Source organism: Schistosoma haematobium, chromosome 2 (genome assembly GCF_000699445.3).
Source record: "Schistosoma haematobium chromosome 2, whole genome shotgun sequence".
NCBI lineage: Eukaryota > Metazoa > Platyhelminthes > Trematoda > Strigeidida > Schistosomatidae > Schistosoma > Schistosoma haematobium.
Window position 1 is genome coordinate 39,523,820 of NC_067197.1, and position 21,073 is coordinate 39,544,892.

Below are 21,073 nucleotides of genomic sequence, written 5' to 3' on the forward strand. Positions count from 1 at the left end.
TTCTTATCTAGCTTATCATATACGTTGCCGCTATTATTCTTAACCTTCCGCCTTATCGTATATTCTCAAGTATGTCTCTAATTAAAATGTAGCGTAAATTTTGACTTTCCTAGAAGACATCTCGCTGAACTTCAATACACTTCTTTACATTACTTATGTGTATATGTATGTGGCTATCGGTTGTTTTCTTAGTTGCCGAAATACTTTGTACTGAAGATTCTATATCGTACCAAATACATAATATCGTTTAATGAGTGAGCGTCAAGAAATCGATACGTCAATACAACATCTATACAAAAATTTTGGATTTTGGGTATCGTATTAATAACAGTACGGATATAATCAGGAGGATTAACATATGTGAGAAAGTTGTCTGGTAGATATTGGAGATTGCATAATAATCACTGTTATCGAACGCGCTAACAATAAAAGAATAATTTGTTTTCGTTCCACGTTCATATTTCATGCATCAACCTATCTGAATGACATTATTTGAAATTAATAAAAACCCCAAGATCAAGTGATTTGACGTCTGATGATGGAATGATGTATGTTTGATGGATGAAGTACAGCACACTGTAGATTGATTCATGGATCAATCTATAGATGATGTCAAGACTCTAACTATTAGGGTGATCGACCATATGTTTAAAATCCCCTCAGACCAAGGATATGGCTCAAATGAGTTCAAATCAATCATTCACCTTTTCGATAGGAGTTTTTTTGCCATCGAGAATTCTAAAAACGCAATGGAAGATTATCGCCTTTGGATAGCTACAAAAGTGTTATCTAGCGGTGAGTACCCCTACCGTCTTACTCAGATCTTTACCAACTTGGGAGAACATTCCTTCGGATCTCTGAGTGTTGGGAAAGAATCCTACAATGAACAGTACATTGAATTGCTATCATCCTTTCAGTTGACTTTGTGCAATTATCTTGAACTAAGTGAATTACTGGCAGAGAAAATGTCAATGCAAGATGCTTATTTGAAGGAAATATATCGTATTCATCAAGCCATATTGTCATACAACGGAACTTGTAGTGAGGAAAAGGTAAGAAATTCAAGCTAAATTTAATTTGGGATTATTCCTTAGAAAATCACGTTGGTGGTAGAAATAGTTGTAAAAACCCTTTACAACATGCTGCAACACGAAAGCCCAATAATATGTTCTGCCCTCAAAAAGCATAATCTCATAGATATTGTTACACATTATGCGAAGTCCACGAATACTAATTTGCAAGTACGATAATAACTGATATCCATTTTTTTAGATAGCTTCTTATCTAAGCTTAGCGTACATTTATAATGAAGATCAGCTAATACCTGGGGATGACGAAAATATAAATTTTATGGTGAATATGCTCGCTTCTGCTCTTGATAAACCCTCGACAAGGATATATGGTTACTCATGTGAAGAAATCTTAAAAGGATAGTTCTATTTACATGTTTTATTTACTTTGGTTGTCATCATATTGTTCACAGTTTAACAAACTTAATTAAGCGCCATGAACGCCTTTATTGACATTGGAGGCGCAAACTACTATTTCTGTACTTGAAGAAGTCATATGAAAATCCTTTGTTTCCCCCATTTCATTCGTATATTTTACTTTTCCTCAGTCCCTTACCCACAGGTTTTGTAAAGAAGAAGAAACCAAACGGGCTTGACTTTTGAGAGCTGTTTTACTGAAAACCTGATCTCAGCAGTTATTTCAGATATCAGCCGGACAAATCTGTTTATCTCAGTTGAATACTGTGTGTTAAGAGGTCTTCATGAAACAGTTTATTCTTTAGTGGTTTTTCTTACAGGAAGTCAAACATTTCTATTGACCTGCAGTATTGTATTTCATTATCACTATTTCTTACGACAGGCTTTTCAACAAAATGCTATCGACTCCGTAACTGATTCCTTACACTTGATGATCATGTTTTAGTAGACTTCTTTGAACATTTTTTGATTGCTGTCTGTTACATGGAGGATACTTACTTTACAGAGTTCCTAAACGTTATTCAATAATAACTAGTTGTAAAAGTTCAGAGCCAAATATTGTAGTACAGTTATGATACAAGGAATACTGTTGAATGGTACAAAAGCACAAACGATTAACAGGCCATCCTGGTACGAATAAGATTCTATGACACTAAAAAACGGTATTTTATACAAACGAATGTCACAATTCTAATAATTCATAGACAGTTAAAGAGAAATCAGATAGTAAATTAGAACGGTTTCATTCATCCTAAATAAAACAAGATTCCATGCATAACGCGACATAAATAAACTCGAGCCGTTTGACCAATTGGCAACAGTGATATTTGCTAAAAAATTAAAATAAACCACTAATTATCCAAGTATGTAAGATTACTCAAAAACAGGTTGTCGAAATTACAGCGACGATGCCTTTAATCACCCATAGAGCTTTTAAAAATAGAATTCGGCCATTCATAAATACCGTCGCGAAATTGGCTCAATCTAACTGTGTAGTGCTTTCTCTCTTTCTAGACACATTTGTCGTTTCGATCTGAGTTTTTTATCAGTTGTTACTTTCAGTAATTGTCAACCAGGAACAATATTACAGCTTTCTTTGTGTTTATGTTAGATGCATCACGTTTCAAACATAACGACGTTTTTTCATAATTTTCGGCCAATCGTCTATAAGGTTCTGTTTGGTCGTGAATTAAATCATTGTCTTTTAATTCCCATTTAGGGATAAATTGTTACTGTGAGCACCAATACTGACATACAGATATACTGGGTTGATAAGCCTAATGTGAGATAAAAAAGGGCAAACTGAACCCCACTTCTAACTACGATTTCTATGTTATAAAAGCAAAAATCTTCTGGAATTTCGGCTCAGAAGGCCACCTCACAAGATGTGTACAAGAAGAGATAATACATGTGGAAATTTCATTAGACTTTTACAATGAGTATTTCATAATTGTGTCATTAATTTGATCAATGTCAATATCAGTGCAAGTTTCCATAGATAATATTAGAATAACATTCAAAAAATATTTAATACAATCACGAACAGCCTTTTGGTGTAAAAAAGGTTGAATTCACTATCACCGAAAAAGTTTTTTTGAAACGACACTTACCAGTAACCAATAAAGGAGTCATTTATTGCTGTTGGGTGATCGATTTGTCACTTTCACTTTGAGAACGAAATTTAGGCCGTCCAAATATAGACAATCCGTGTTCCTTCTTTTAATATTTTTACAGGTTTGAGACTATTGGCATCTAGTGATCAAAACAGACAGTTCATATGCCAGTCGACTATACTGCAAAGCATTCAGTGCACTATAAAAACACTGACAGGAAAAGTATTAGAAGAAGTTATACTTTTTCTATTGAAATTAACACTCAACTCTGGGACAAGAGACAGAATAAGAAGAGACTTTGGGGTCATATTGAAGAATTTAGACATGTCTTTCATAGCGCAAGAGTCTGAAACCTCAAACAACATAAAGAAAGCACTTAATAGCATTTTATGGCAGATGAGTCAAGGTTAGTATATATATAGATAATCAGATATTAAACAAGTACTTTATGTAAATGTAAAATTCCATGGTATTTTGCTAACACAAGTGGTTTTCTGAAAAGAAAATGCAATAGATTTATCTAGTATATATAGCCCACTTATCGCTGAATCAAAAGTAATTCACAAAAGTTACTCGATACTCAAAAATAGAAAGGTGTTCATAAAATTCCATTCTCTTGAGTTATCAGCAAGTCATAAAAAATGTAGACTTGCAAAGATTCTGGGTCAACATTGTAACAAATACAAATTAGCTTTATCAAATAAACTCAGTGTAGTTGACTAAAAAACTCAAGAAAACGAGGATATGATTTCTCCATCCATAATCTAACATTTTCCCATAAAACTTCCACTATTCATCATAAAGTGACTTTACTAACGACATTAAAGCAAATGCTTAATTGTAAATAAATTTTCTAATTTCCCATATGGATATATTGAAAATATATTTGTTATTAACTCTCTATCCAATGTTCATATTATTCGAGATTATCACGTCCAACCTTGGTATTGACACCAATAATCAACAGATTTCGAATATGACATATAATTTTCCTATCTATAAATTAAAAATAAGTATCAGTCGTTATTACTATGTGTTTGGGAATAATATTCATTATTTTCAAATGAATAATATTTCTCAATATGGAGGTTGTTGAAGCCGCTGAATTGTATTAAATTTAACAGAATAATCTAGGTTATACACTCGGTGATGTCTCGGGAACAAGGAACAGCTGATTCGTACTAGTATATAACTCGTCAGCAGCGTGCACCCACGACTCACCACCGGAGATCGAATCGAGGACCTTTGGTCTCGAGCAAGACTGTTTAACCCTTGAATCATTTATTCAGGACTCAATAATCATGTCTAACTTCAATCAATCTGTGACATTGCCCGACCACCTTCCATTTTTCGAAGCACTATCTTCATAACCAACATAACTGTTTAACTAAGATTGGTTTGGAACTTAAGTAATAAAACACATCGTCAGAAGTTTTCAATCTAAGATCCCATTGTTAAACAGTCACAGAAAACCACTAGGCGTAACGTTATCTGGAATATAGTGAATTCTCTGTTTAAATTACCAAAATAATAGTGAGTGTAAAGTAGTAACTTACCAGAATATGCGCAACTTTCGTCTTTGAGATACAAAGGAAAATTGTCAGAACTTAGTTAAGTGTATTGCATAATCAATATGTGAACTAAGCAACACAAAGCCTATATAAACATTTAGCTGGAATATAATTTATTTCAGTGATCGCTAGACATATGTTTCCCAACTTCACTAGCAAAAGGAAGAGATATTTATGGATTTCTGTTGTTTATTAGGAATCTTTTGAAAAACAAAATCAGACATTTTTATATGATTGCCCGTAATTGAAATAATTATTTTGTAGTAGCTCCAGTAAAGTCTACCACTCTAATTATAAATTTGATAGTCAGAAGTATGTATATCACAAAAAAGATTTCAAATTTTTCTATGATAAAAGATTAAAGTACATGATATATCTTGTGAAATCCTATAAAAACCTACTTTGATTTGCTTTATTTTATTTCTATATGTGACTAATTTCTTGCCGCCCAGCTTGTTTCTATTACTCCATGTTTATTTTTAAGTTTTATTTTTCATATATCGTGACGGACGTTTCAATGTATTATGAATACATTGTTTAGACCACATATAATTACCTACTTCAGCAAAATATGACGTCTTAATAAAGTTTCCTCTGATAGTAGAAAATAGTTTTTCTTTACAACAGGTTCTTAACGAGATAGACTGTTCACTTCCTAACCTTCAACTATTTCATATTTAACCGATGATCATTTGCGTTTAACACCGATCTTTTTCTATTCTTATTTTTCTGGTTACTTATATGGTATCATCCCCAATTCCTTCGTTACTGTAATTTATTTAAATTTTGTATACTAATTTGAAAATACTGTAATTTAAACCATTATATTTTTGCCCCTAGGTTATTACTATTTTAGCTCAGTTTCATCAGTCAGGTGATTAGAATGTTGTTGTGGTCGATTAAAAGTTTGTATTTGTTTTTCTATAATAGCTAGGGCGTTTTGCCCGTCAAGAGGCATAGACTGTTCATTAGAGATCTCCTTTCAATAAGCTCTAAATCAAAGACAGTATAACCAGTGATATCTTGCGTGACAGAATAATCAGAGGTCATATAAGAAACATTTATTTAAATAAACTTTGTGATTTTACAGTCGACTTATTGTACTTACTTACTTAGTTATTCTTGTAACCCTTCGTGGAGGAGCATAGGCCGCTCACCAGCACTATCCACACAATTATATCCTGGGCAATCCTTTCCAGTTTATAATAGTTTAGAATAATCAGTATATAACTGAAAACAATATCATTTTGATATACATTTATATAGTCTTCATTGATGCAGAATTTCTCCTGACATTTTATTATTTTAATTCTATAATTTAGATAAGAATTCACTAGATTATGAATCCAACTTAAATTCTTCTACGCAACTTGAACATTTAATGATAAGTTATAGTCATAAACAGAAAGAAACTGCAATAAATCTTACAAAGCATTTAAAAGAAAAAGGATATAAGGTTAGTGATTTTTTTTTAAAAACATCTGAAAACTTAACATTATTCGACTGTACTAATAAAAATTAACAATAAAATTGTGATTAATTTCATCATTGTTGAAAAATGTTCCTGTTTTTATGTATTCTCATAACAGTTTATATTCTCTTCAATACCTACTTACTTACGCCTGTTATTCATTGTGGATGAGCATAGACCGCCCACCAGCACTCTCCATCCAACCCTGTCCTATGCAATCCTTCCCAGTTCTTTCCAGTTGCTATTCATCCTTTTCATATCTGCTTCCGATTCACGACGTCATGTGTTCTTTGACCTTCTTCTTCTCCGTTTCCCTTCATGAGTTCAAGTCAGAGTTTGCCTCGTGATGCAGTTTGGTGACTTCCGTAATGTATGTCCTATTCACTTCCATTTTTTTTTCTTAATTTCGTCTTCAACTAGAAGCTGGTTTGTTCTCTCCCGCAGAAGGCTGTTGCTGATGGTACCCGGTCAATAAATGTTGAGCAGACAACTGTTCATAAATACTTGTACCTTCTTGATGATGGTCACGGTCTTACTCTTGTGATTTGTTGCATGCTAAGAACCGTCGACCAAGAATCGAAGTTTTCTTTGGCAGCCCTACACACAGGGCTTAAAACTCAGCCTGTAGCTGTCCCACAGTTACTGGCGGCCTCAAGCTCGGGTAAAGGAGGAGGGTTGGGCATGAGGTCAGCAACCCCATCCTGTAGAAAAAATCTTGCTAATAAAACGTCAACCGGATTCTATACAATAGATTAGTAATATTTAAATGTCATTATTAACATTGCTCAAAATTAAAATATGAGTATTCTCCTGTTTTATATTCTTTGACATCTGAAATCATTCATGACTAACGTAAATTAAGTATACTCGAAATACTTGATCAAATGTCAACATTAATTCTTTCTATAATTTCATATTATTCATTAAATACAATATAATTTATAATTCAGCTATTTATGTAATGTATAACTGTGGTGATTAAACAAATAAATTAAATAAAGGTTCTATTTATTAAAACAAAACACAATTCCAACAATTTGATTTGCATTCAAAACTCGAAAATTGTTTTTGGTGGAGTTTTGTTCTCTGAGCTCGATGGTTTGGTCGTGGAGCTTTCATCGTTCTTCTGAACGACATCATCAGCACAAACTTCAGATAGAAGTGAAGTGCTCTAATTTCTCCATGTATGTTTCACAGCTTGTTCTGTGCAACTCGATGTTGATTGGTTCTTATTGACCTTAAATTTGTCATTGTTTATTTCTTTGTTTTGGTTGTGTCTCCCATTGGTTTGATTTTTGTTCCTATATTTGTGCCACAAGTCTTCTCCACCATCTCGAAAATTGTTTATTTTAAATTATAAGTAAGATGAAAAGTTTGTGAACTTGTTGTTTATTGAGAATACTAACAAGAATTGGCATCATCTAGATTATCATTAAAATTGGAAAAAATTCCTGGTAATTTAAGATTTTTCAACAGTACATAGATTGACTTCAAGTCTCATAAAGAGTGTATTACTTTCAGAACATCTCGTTAAATTCAACGACAATATTATATCTCACAGATTGAAAACATGAGTCAGTTGAAGCTAGACCACTATGGAAAACCTGGAAGCACTGGACGGCCGTTTCGTCCTAGTATGCGCACTGCTGAGGAGTCACATACTAGGACGAAACGGTTTTCAATGGTGGTCTAGCGTCAACTGACTCATGATTTCAACCTGTGAAATTTCCTAAAATCTCCACAAAACTCATTCTGATAATATTATATCTATCAATTTATGATATTGAAAGACCAATATATAGTTGTCACCTACTTTAGATATATGTTAGCAGAACATATGAAACAAACGTAAAAATCTTTTTCTCGAAAGGCGTAACAGAACGTCATTAACTGTTAGGTTATCCAAAAGCTAGTTAACACAGTAGTAAACGAGAACATACAATTGGGGAACAACCGAATGTGTTTGAATACGAAATTACAGAACATAGTAAAATCTGACAACCATGCAATCAATAATTCATTTTCAAAATATCAGTCAATTGTCTCAGAATTGATTGTTCCTTCGTTTGCACAGCTATCATTGTCTGTTCTCCTTCTCTTTTCTTTGATCTTCTTAACCTTCTGCCTCCAGGCATTTCACTTTCGATTGATGACACGTACAACTTCTACCTATCGAGATCAGTAGCACACATCACAACACTACATGTTTGAAAAATCAAGGTTAATAAACGCTTATTTATTAATTTAGATGATGAAAACCATTAATAATTTCCGATTATAATTGATAGTTATTTAGAAATGTCTTTATATAAGTGTTGATGTTTTGATTGTATCAGGTATGGTTCGATCAAGACAATCTGAAATATGCTGCAAATACATTTAGAAGTATGGCTGAAGCCATAGAAAAATCTTATGCTGTATGTATTATATATTCCGAGAATTATAAAAATAGCGAATATGCTGAAATGGGTAAGTGAAATTAATTTAAAAGAATAACCAAATACACTGAGTACAGCTTGATGTATTTTTCCTTGAACACTAATATTATCCGATTGGTTAAACCGAAATCGATTGGTTACTACTTTCACCCTTTGATTGGACAGTTGAAAGTGGACAATGCTTAACACTTTATAACAATTCTTATTGGAAGTTACATATAACTGTTACATAATGTGCGTTAAAATATGAGATTGATACAGCAATATAATACTTATCAATGAAATACCAAGAAACTATTATTCAGGTTACTACAATTATTACGATTAGTGTTTTAAAATCTAAACCATTATGATCATCTATATATCGATAATTATTAATATCTCTTTAACAGCTATAGTGTTTCTACCAGTAATTGTCTTTAGAGCACATCATTGTTATGACCTTGATGTCTGGCTATCACGCGACTTATCGACCAGTCAGAATACGACTTATACAATTTTGCACTATGCCAAACCAATGACGTCCAACCGGTATGAGCAGTTTAGGGTCTTGATTGGTCCTTTGTCCTCCTAGCCCTTCCACTTGAGTCCAGAACACAATACCAGCTTCTGTAGTATGAATCGAATCGAATCAGATCGAATCGTTTATTTCAGACATACTCGGTTTACATATCAATCAGACAGACCACAACGTACCATAAAATAGAAAATAACATGTGTACACAAATAAGCCAAAAAGTGGCTGTGAACGTGGGAGGCAGTAGTCAATAAACTGAACATAAGAGTCGTAAATCGTAAAATAATAAAATATAGGTCAAAATAAAGCTTATAATAAGAGGAATATAAATATACATAATGTAATTACTCAATACTTTTACAATAAGAATATTTATAGAATATTAGTCCATTAATAGTCCTCGGGAGTTACCTGTAATTTAATCTTCACCAGAATATAACAGTCATTGTACGTAATCTACCTGATGAAACTTTGTTTAATGGTCATAGCAACTTTATGTAATTTGAAGAATATGCATTGGTTACAAGCTACATATTTTAAACGCTCACACTACCCTCCATTCCCATTGAACCAAATATTTTTGGAAGTCATCGTAAATCAGAATTTACAGTTATTTTATCGTTTTACACTCAATTAAAACCACGTTCTTAAATTTTTGAAATCGTTTCTCAAGTGCCGCTTACGTCCACAGTAGATGCCAGTACTTACGGATGTTTCTTTTCAAGGAATTAACAGACCTCATTATAAAGTACATGTAATAAAGAGAATATCTTACTACCAAAGTATATTTAGTTACGAAATTCTTAAAAATTGGTATCATCATTCTCATAATTGTTCAACCTAGGATAAATTACTGCATTCATTTCTCTAAATATAGTTGTAAATAGTTTACATCGACTCAAGCATTTACAAAACAATGTAAAAAACTTTGTGTTTGTTCAGTTGTAATAGCACTTACTATTAGTAACAATATAATGAGCACACAAATAAACTCAATTTTAAAATCTCAAATGTATTGGTTCCTAAATGATCTACGAAATACAAATCCAATATTTTTAATGTTTTCATCAAGTTGTGGTCCTGTTTATTTTGAGTCGAAGACTTTGTAAATGTCCACGTCATTAAGTTATACAGTAAAACCGTAATTTTGCTCCCCAGTTATTCCTTGTCATAATAATCTTTCCTTGCGTGCTTGCACCAGTTATTTGGATTTGTGTGAAATCACTACCCAACCACAGTCAAGTCCGACAATTCGCCAAAAGTATTCCATAATATAAGCAATCTTTTGACTGTTTTAACAAAAATTCGTTTCACAAAAAATCTAATCGATTTTTACATTCGGCTATTAGTTATTTCAACATATATTTAAAGCATGATATTATGGATTAAGTTTGATATAACAACTGTAGAAATCACAAGGCAATAGACACTTGTTTTGACGTAGTATGAGACACCTTGGAAGTGAGCATCCACAACTTCGGCAAAGATATGAGCCAGGACCTTCAGACCTTGTCTAGTTACCATTGTAGCGAACAAGAACACCAGTGGGGACAATCGAATGTATTTGTCACAAAATTAGAGGACTTGTCAATAAAATTTTACAATCGAATAGTAAATACATAATTTGCAAAATGTCCATCAATTATCTCATAATGACTCAGACTTCATTGTTCTTGCATTTTCATACAAATCACATTCTGTTTCCATTCTTTACTGTTCAATCCTCTTGTTTCTCTGCTGCCAGACCTTCTGTTCACGACTAATATCATCTACTACTTATGTCAATATAAGTAGCACACACCATACCGTCAGAAGGAATCATATAAAATCTTATCAACTATATTTTTCGATTAGACGGCTGAAGCATAAATTTGGTTACCATTTACATTTGAAATGTTATTAAATTGCCAAAATTGCCTTAGATTCTACACTTGTTGACTTCTTTCTGTTAGCTTACACAGTTGAATCCGAATAACCTTATGCAGTTAATTCATTGTTTTTAAATGACTGGATAAATAGGCAGTAGCTATTTTAAAAGCACGACTGAATGTTGAAGAATAAAACATTAAATATTATCTAGTAATGTCCAGTTTTAACTATTAGGTTTTATTTACTATGAAACTACAAATGAACGTTATACTTAAAAAAATTGGAACAGTTCATAGTTATCGATGTGGCAAAGTATTTTAATTTTCCGGTGTTAAGTAGATAATAAATCTTTTTTTATTGAATAGAAGCAACATATGCAGTTTGTTTGAAAAAACCAATTATTTGCTTACGTGCACAACGTGACTACAAACCAAAGGGTTGGCTTGGTCTTATAACTGCCCGAGAAAATCGTATCGACATTTCTGGAAAGTATCCATTTGATGAGTATTTTTCTACTTTATGTCGAAGAATCAATGAATGCATAAAAATCAAAACGGACCATTGTAGTTGATCACGTAAGTCATATCATTGATCAGTTATTATTCATCATAATTATATTTTTAAATTAAAAGCAACGAAACCCTAAAAGACTTTTATATCACAGTTGAAATGAAAGTATATATATTTTGTATTTTTCAAATGACGAAGATCAAGATGGAAACCAGTGTAGTTTGAAAATGATTTTTGTTACAAACTAAATTCAAATAGAAAACCATTTAGATATAAGAAACATTTAACAGCTGTTTCATTCCAGTATTGAACTTCAAATCAGTAAGCACTGGTAACTTAGATACACTTAGAACCAAAAGCATTCATTTTTCACAGTTATCACTGTTTTCTTAGGTCAATCATTTAAAATTTATTGATTTTTATTTACAGTTTAAATCATTTTATGATGAACGCGTCAACTATCCGATATTGTTGGTAAGATTTGTTTCCATTTTGATGTAAATGGACATCATCACTTACGGCTTCCTCCTGAAACTATGCATATAGCTAATAAGTATTGAGCATATAATCTTTAGCGATTCTAAGAATTTTTTCAAATTGTTAATTTTACAGATAAATCATTTAAAACCAGTGATTACTAGACAGTTATTTTGTTGTGATTCCAGAATTCTTAAATCCGTAAACTAAATACGCAACTGAAATTGGATTTCAAGATCTTGAAATATTAAAGCCAGAAATTCAGCAACAAGTTTTTAATCAACACTACTAAAATGAGATATTTTTTAACCGATATTATCTAAAGAAATATGTTATCTTTTAGTACATTTCCACGGAAGATCGTTTTGATGATTATATAGAAGCTTTTAAAGACTTAATAATCAGAGATGGATGGTGACTAACGGCAGAATCCAGGACGCACGTTTCGTTTTATTTGAAACTCGACAGATGAATAAACCTGCATTAGAGAGCCGATGTTCACTCTGGGACTAGAACTGACTACCGTTCATTTTAAACGCCATCGCTCCATACACTTATTTATTGAGTACGGATAGCCACTAGCTTGTGCAATGAAGTGAAGTTTAATTCATTTTTGGATTAATTGTTTGAATCTTTCTACTGACGTTTAGGACTACAATTGCCTATCTAGACTCAGTAGTTTAGTGGGTAGTGCGACCGCGTTTAAAACAAACGGTACCGGGTTCGAGCCTCGGAGTAAATACCAACTTAGGGGTGCAAGTACCAATTACATGCAGCTGAAGAGTCCAAAATAGGGCGAAACGAACATTTTGGGTTCCACTGCTAGCCACCAACCATCCCTGCCCATAATACTTGTGACCCAAAGTAATATCAAGGTGACACTCACATGATGTACAAATGTCAATGGGTGACTGATCAATCACAGTCTGAAACGTTAATGAGAAGATCCAAACACCCCATTGAAAAATGAGTTTTTATTGACTTTGTTCGTTAACAGTAGTTTATTTTCTCCAATTGGTTTGAGTTTATTTTGTTTCAATTGTTCAACTGGTATTTTGAAATGATTTAAGTACTTTGTCAATCTTTTAAAATCAAGCGATATTATTCATTTGTTGGCTGTAATCTTCTTCATTATTATAACAATATGAAATGTAGTTCCGGTTATAAATATGCATTTCATTTCAAATAAATATTTCTATCTGATTTTGTTGTGTACAATAATTCTAAATAGAAGAACTCTTGAAAGATCAATAATTGAACTGTAGTTCATAGTACTTGAATGTCATTTACAGTATTTCCAGACAGTCAGAACGTGAACAGCAATAGAGTTCAGAAAGCGCTTTCATACTATTTAGCACTAATAAGCTCAATGTACCTCCATCTCAGAGTTGGTGTTCACTCCGAGTATCAAACACAAAGAAATGTGGGTCCTGGATTACACTGGTAGCCATGTCTCATCTTTTTTATGTGAACGTGTATTACAGTAGCTATATCGAGGCAGTCCGCATAGGATGCTTATATGCCACGTGGGAAAGAACAAATTTCAGTTAACATTTCAGCAACAGGATAATCTAATCCATTTAAATGTGAATGAAAAAGACATTTTGCAGCAGGTCTCAGAACACTTCCGTGTATTTTGTAGATTAGTCAAAAAACTGTATAAGAACACTCTTCCTATTGGTTTCCAAATATTAACAAGATTTACTGGGCTTCCGTCAACCTTTCTTCAAATAGAATTTATTCACAGACTTATAAGTAATGTTAGTTGGGGATTCAGAATACACACACTCATTTCACTAAACTTCGTACTGATTTATAACATAGCACTTTAGAAAATACAGTTGTTAGAGGAATCATACCAATATAAAAACATTAAATGAATTTTCCATTTAGATTGATTATTAACATCCAAGAACAATTGTTTTTCGATACTAATCTAAGGAATGCGACGTCTTGTTTAAGCAATTTCAGTGTGTGCTACTTATGTGAACAGATATAAGAAGTATATATCAAGAATTGGAAGTGGAATCCTTATCAACAGAAAACTGAAATGAAGAGAAGAAAGAAAACAGAGATCAGTTAGAACACTGCAGAATTGGAGGAACGATGGAGATGTGCAGATGAGGATATGCAAATAATGTATTTAATTTATGATTTCAATACTTTACAAAGGCACTGTGTAACTTTTCCCGAACATGACATTGTTTTTACCTAATTACTCTTCGCTCTCAACATAACCATCGCTCTCACGAGCAATCAATTGTAGTCATTAACATCACAGACGAAATTATACACAAGTGTATAGTTTAGTTCATCCCCCCTCGCACATATTAGTACCTAGTTAAACTCAGAACTTAGTGAACAACGGGTTTATTGTTTGAAACCATAAGTACTATGTTCGAGTCCAGTGGAGAGCCTTGATGTTGAAATGTGTTAGGTACACCTAATTGACGAGTTCCAAGTAGGATAAACCATTCATCTTGGATTCCACTGTCAGCCTCTATCGAATGTGACTAAAAACGTGTGAAGAGATGTTAATATTAAGGCAACTTGCTCAATATAGACTGGTTATTTGTAGTTATTAACACTGGCAACGGGAGAATCCAAACCATTTCAAATAACAAATAGACATTGTGATCAATGAATTCTCAAGTTTATTATTTTCGTTCATTTCCAGAAATATTTCTCGATTTAATCTTGGCGTGATTTTTGAATAGACGAAAGAATTTTACGCGCCTGGCAACAAATAACCTCGAAACATAACTGACAGTGTGTGTAATCAAGTTCAAACTTAAAACAAATGTGAAGATTGTATGTTTTTGATTTGATTTTTTAAATGACATTGTAAACTACGTATGTATACTGCATACATTTCAGATATCTCTATGCAAGGAATTATGAGAGCGTATACTTCCATTTATTTTAAATCTTCTTGGTGGAATGTTCATGGTTTACTAGATTTCATTCTTTATCTTTTGTTTACTTATTGTAGTTTCTATTTTAATGATGACTTCTTTCGAAAAATTTCGTTACTTCGTTTAAAAAACAAAATCAGTTTTATTTATCTTGGCTCATCCAAGAATCATTGTTAAGCACTAGTGGAAAGGGTATATGTTACATTGCATTTAATAGTGTTATGTCTACAATTAACATATTTTGAGAATGAAGCATATTTGGAAGAATTTTGTCATGATAATGTAACTGTTGAAATGTAACTTTTTTCCCATATTTTAAATCAAACAGTTATAACTTATAAAAATCAATCCATTGAATGTTGTTCAGTCCAAAATTCTGTAATGCTTCCAGCTAAACATTAAATATTTTGGTGATAATTCAAACGTTTTCATATGTTTCAATAAAAAGAGGATGAAAATATTCTTAGAATAAGATTATTTCAATGGACATTGTTGCTTTTGATCCATCTACAATGTACAATTTGATAAGTATAATTGATTGAAGCAACTAAAAAGTTTGGAATGTTTGAAAAAAAAAACTTGATACCAGGATAATGTAAAATCATTTATAAAACGTATTTGTAGTAAGGCGCCTGTTTGAATGTTTCAGACGGATATTTTTATAGATAATTGAAATAATAGTTCTAGAATAATATCACACAGTATTAACAAAGATACATACTTACTTACTTACTTACGCCTGTTACTCCTCGTGAAGGAGCATAGGCCGCTCACCAGCATTCTCCATCCAACCCTGTCCTGGGCAATCCTTTCTAGCTCCGTCCAGTTGTAATTCATCGTTTTCATATCTGCTTCTATTATCCGACGCAATGTGTACTTTGGCCTTCCTCTTTTTCGCTTCCCTTCAGGATTCCAAGTTAGGGCTTGCCTCCTGATGCAGTTTGACGATTTGCGTAATGTATGTCCTATCCATTTCCATCGTCTTTTCCTAATTTCTTCTTCAGCTGGAAGTTGGTTTGTTCTCTCCCACAGAAGGCTATTGCTGATGGTATCCGGCCAATGGATGTTGAGTATCTTGCGTAGACAGCTATTTATAAATACTTGTACTTCCTTGATTGTGGTTGTTGTAGTTCTCCAAGTTTCAGCTCCATACAGTAGAACTGCCTTGACGTTCGTATTGAAGATTCTCACTTTGATATTGGTTGAAAGTTGTTTTGAGTTCCATATGTTCTTCAACTGAAGGAATGCGGCCTTTGCTTTGCCAATCCTCGCCTTTACGTCTGCATCTCATCCTCCTTGTTCATTGATGATGCTTCCTAGATATGTGAAGGACTCTACATCTTCCAGAGTTTCGCCATCAAGTGTGATTGGATTGCTGTTCTCCGCTTTGAATTTGAGTACCTTGGTTTTCCCTTTGTGTATGCTGAGGCCTACTGATGCAGAGACTGCTGCTACAGTGGCTATCTTCATCTGTTCGTGTGTACGTGATAGGAGGGCTAGGTCATCTGCGAAGTCCAAATCGTCTAATTGGTTCTGAGCTGTCCATTGTATTCCGTGTTTTCCTTCAGATGTTGAGGTTTTCATAATCCACTCGACCACCAGAAGAAAGAGGAAGGGAGAGAGCAAACAGCCTTGTCTGACTCCGGTCCTTACTTGGAATGCATCTGTCAGCTGACTTCCATGCACTACTTTGCACTGTAGTCCGTCGTATGAGTTCCGGATAATATTGACAATCTTCTTAGGAACTCCGTAGTGTCGAAGAAGTTTCCATAATGTCCTCCTATCTACACTGTCGAATGCCTTTTCATAATCAATGAAGTTGATGTATAGTGATGAGTTCCACTCAACTGATTGTTCGACGATGATCCGTAGTGTTGCAATTTGGTCTGTGCACGACCGATCCTTACGGAATCCAGCTTGTTGATCTCGAAGTTGGGCGTCTACTGCATCCTTCATCCGGTTCAGCAACAATCTGTTGAAGACTTTCCCTGGTATTGACAGTAGTGTAATGTCTCTGTAGTTTTCACATTTGCTCAGATCTCCTTTCTTTGGAATCTTGATGAGGTGTTTTTCTTTCTACTCCATCGGCAGTTGTTCCTCCTCCCAAATCTTTTTGAATAGAAGATAAAGCATGCTTGTGGTTGCTTCGATGTCTGATTTCAGTGTTTCAGCTGGTATGTTGTCGGGTCCTGCTGCTTTCCCGTTCTTGATTTGACTGACGGCCATTCTAATTTCTTCCGTAGTCGGTGGATTGACATCTATAGGAAGATCTATGTGTGCTGCTTCGATGTCCAGTGGATTCATTGGAGCCGGCCTATTCAGGAGTTCCTCGAAGTATTCTACCCATCTGTTACGCTGTTGTTGAATTTCGGTGATTTTCCTGCCTTCTTTGTCTTTGACCGGCCCCTCTGGTTTACTGTATTTCCCTGCTAGTTTCTTCGTTGTATCGTGAAGCTGTTTCAAATTTCCTTCTCTAGCAGCTTTTTCTGCCGTCGTTGCTAGTTCTTCAACGTATTTCTTCTTGTCGGCTCTAATGCTCCTCTTCACTTGTTTGTTTGCTTCCATGTATTCAGCTTGTGCTTGGACTTTCTCTGCTCGTGTTAGGCTGTTGTTTATCACTGCCTTCTTGTTCTTCCTTTCTTTGATCTTGTCCAATGTTTCTGTAGAGATCCATTCCTTATGATGGTATTTCTTTAGACCGAGAACCTCTGGACACGTTGAAGTTAATGCTTCCTTGATGCCTTTCCAGTTGTCCTCCATACTAGTTTCTTCTTCTTTCAGTAGATCTTGTAAGGCTTGGAACCTGTTATTGAAAGCTATCTTGAATTCATTGAGTTTGTCAGTATCTCGAAGGAAGGCTGTATTGAACCTTTGTATTGCTGTTTGTCCACTTGTCCAGTTCTTCTTTAGGTTCAGTTTTAAATTGGCTACAACTAGGTGGTGATCTGAAGCAACGTCAGCACCTCTCCTGGTTCTCGCATCTTCCATTGTTCTTCGGAATTTTTTGTTGATGCAAATATGATCTATTTGGTTCGCTGTAGTGTGGTCCGGTGAGATCCACGTAGCCTTGTGTATACGCTTGTGTGGAAATATTGTGCCTCCTATGACCAATTTGTTGAATGCACATAGATTTGCAAATCTTTCTCCATTTTCGTTTCTCTCACCCAGTCCATGTCGTTCCATGATATCTTCATATCCAGTGTTGTCTATTCCGACTTTGGCATTTAGATCTCCCATCAGAATGGTGAGGTCCTTTCTTGGGCGCTTCTCTATGATTGACTGTAGCCTAATGTATAATTGATCTTTAATGTCGTCGTTGCTATCATTGGTGGGTGCATAACATTGGATAATATTCATTGTGATCCCCTCCTTCTTTGTTTTGAATGATGCTTTGATGATTCAGGATCCGTGAGATTCCCATCCTACAAGTGCATTTTGTGCTACTTTGGACAGCATTAGAGTAACTCCCTGAGTGTGTGGAGCATTTTTCTCTTCATGACCGGAGTATAGTAGCATCTCTACCGTATTTAGCCTTTGTTGTCCAGCTTGGTTCCAGTGGGTTTCGGTGATTCCCAGTACTGCCAAGTTGTATCTCCTCATTTCCGTTGCTATTTGACTGGTCTTCCCGGTCTCCCACATTGTTCGGACGTTCCATGTACCTACAAAAACTTTCGCTCTGGTTGTTAGAAGGGGCATCGGCCTCGTGGCTTCCGAAGGAGCTCGGCTTTCACCATGAAGCGTCATAATTCTTCTAAATGAAGACCTTCTAACTTTCAGGGCAGAGCTAAAATGGTTTGAATAATTTTTACTGGTAGGCGTTTTTTAGCGAGTTAGTTTTCTACGGGATGGGGATGCTAACCCCATGCCCAACCCTCCTCCTTTACCCGGGCTTGGGACCGGCAGCAACCCTATAAGAGCTACAGGCGGAGTTAACAAAGATGCATAAGGAATATACAATAATAAAAAGTAATCATCAATAGTCATAAATAAATCATTGAATAACAGAAGTGTAATATGTAAGCTTATGTTTACTGTTGTTCGTTGTAAAACTTTTCAGTCTGTTGTGTAAAGTAACCTTGTATCTAGTTCAATTAATTTAGATTTATGTGAAACTTTACTCATTTTTTAATTCATTTTAAACTAGACTTCATTTTTAATTTCCATCTACCGCTGTGAACAAACAAATATGTAATTTCACAGATTGAAATTATGAGTTAGTTGAAGCTAGACCACTATGGAAAACCTGTAAGCTCTGGACGTCCGTTTCCTCCTAGTATGGGACTCCTCAACAGTGCGCATCTACGATCCCGCACCCCTCGAGATTCGAACCTAGCTACCATCCTTGTTTTTTCTTCTGAATAAAACATTGGTGGTTGCTGTGACACTTTTATTATCTAATTCTACTCTCTATAGTGTATATTCAATGTCAGTTTATGAAGAAGCCTATCATTAATTGGATTTAATCAAGTTTATTTTATATTGGTATTAGGTTTTCCCATTTGTGTTAAATGAAATTAACAAAACATTTTAGAAAAATCATTTTCTGGCTATGGACTATCGTATTACATGATCGAGAATATTTTTTAATGATTTCTTTTACTTTGTATAGACATATTCGTACTGTTCGATAGACGTTTATAGAACTAGAAACACATAGACTGCCTAATAGACATACAAACTGTTATTGATTATGCGAAGACAAACAATTCCCCATAAATTATTATAATCTTACAAGTTAATCAATAAAATAGATGTAAAAACGACGTCAAGGGAAATTAGCCAATCAAAATATTGAAAATAAGTATGATACTACGTATGAACTCGTAATGAAACAATCTGTTTACCGAATTGAAAACGGGAAATTCTTTTGAAAGAACAGTAATATTCATTGATGAAATTCTCAGATAGGTTCTTCACCAATTGGGATGTGATTCGTAAAAATCAGGACATGCGTTGATAAGAGGAAAACATGAGAGCGTATTATAGATACATGTCTAAAAGAATATTTATGCAATATTAGTAGAAACCAGTATAATGTATCTAATTATCATTTGAGTTCAAATTCTGTCAATCAGATTTCAACTTACTTCGTGTAACTCAGTAAAATGTCCCTGAATATAAGATTCTATGAAACCGGTATTTATTTGAAGGTTTTGTTAGGATTTCAAATATTGCAAAATTTAAACACAAGAGTTTTTGATGACTATGTTCCAGTATTCAGCATCAACTTTACTGGTTCGTGTATGGTTAGTTGATTGAACTTGATTTGAATATTTCTTCAAATTTTATCTTCATAATAAACTTGATTCATACTAGAAAAATATTAACAATATGCTATATAAAATCGTAGTGTCATGATAAAAAATCGAATTAATGTATGAGGTTGTGGTGATTATTAAGTTTTAATTGAGATCATTAGCTGATCAGTGATAGACCACCATTGATAATTTGGAAGCACTGGACGACTATTTCGTTCTAGTATTGGACTTAGCAGTGCTCAATTAAAATCTAACAATCTCTACAACCTTATACTGATAATTATCATGTACTCACTAGTGATCAGCTTCGGAAGACAATCCATGGAGTTCTAGTGGGAAGCAGTAACCAGTAAAGTTCAGCTGTATCGTAAGAATCAGTTATCCACCGAAAGCAATAGAAGATGGTTGCGCAATTTCGTGGATCGGTTAAAATTAGACATTAACACCATTAGATGTCGACTCAGTGGTCTAGAAATTAGGGGTTCGCGCCCGAGACCGGAAGTCCTGGGCCTGAGTCCCGCGTGCGGAATCGTGGATGCGCACTTACGATGAATACCATACTGGGACAAAACTGCTTTCCATCGCTTCCATGTTTTCAATGGTGGTTTAGCAGTGATCTGTTCATGATCTCAATCTAATCAAGGTAATTAATCTGTACACAAGCACATGTCTTGCTGAATATCGATCAACTCTAAGTTTAAAAGTATCGATGTAAATAGAACCAACTTCTGAATAGTTAGTACCAATTTAATAAAAAAACGTGATAAGGTTTTCTAATGAATATGTTTCAAAATTCTACTAATTTAAATTAACTAACCATTTGACCTGAAAGATAACAAATTCAAGTTAATGAAAATGATGTATGAAATATTTTGATCATAAATGAAAGAGTCAAGAGAAATATAAAATATTTATATTGAAGAATAAAAACGAAAGTTAATTTTATG

At 34.1% G+C, this 21,073-nt stretch overlaps 1 protein-coding gene across 1 annotated transcript; it reads left to right on the top strand.

Annotated features, from left to right (window-relative positions):
* Positions 1-97: 97 nt before the first annotated feature.
* Positions 98-15,457, top strand: MS3_00006935 (uncharacterized protein). The gene is made up of 7 exons (XM_051215172.1): positions 98-1,052; positions 1,095-1,241; positions 1,273-3,506; positions 5,994-6,127; positions 8,479-8,611; positions 11,332-11,541; positions 14,631-15,457. The coding sequence occupies exons 1-3, from the start codon at positions 591-593 to the stop codon at positions 1,432-1,434; spliced, it is 771 nt and encodes a 256-aa protein (XP_051068362.1). The 5' UTR covers positions 98-590; the 3' UTR covers positions 1,435-3,506; positions 5,994-6,127; positions 8,479-8,611; positions 11,332-11,541; positions 14,631-15,457.
* The last annotated feature ends 5,616 nt before the right edge of the window (positions 15,458-21,073 follow it).

Bases quoted from the DNA above. Each gene is read 5' to 3' on its own strand.
- MS3_00006935 (XM_051215172.1), top strand. From the start codon at position 591: ATGGATCAATCTATAGATGATGTCAAGACTCTAACTATTAGGGTGATC. The intron at 1,053-1,094 runs GTAAGAAATTCA...ATTATTCCTTAG, and splicing joins GAACTTGTAGTGAGGAAAAG to AAAATCACGTTGGTGGTAGA. The intron at 1,242-1,272 runs GTACGATAATAA...CCATTTTTTTAG, and splicing joins CCACGAATACTAATTTGCAA to ATAGCTTCTTATCTAAGCTT.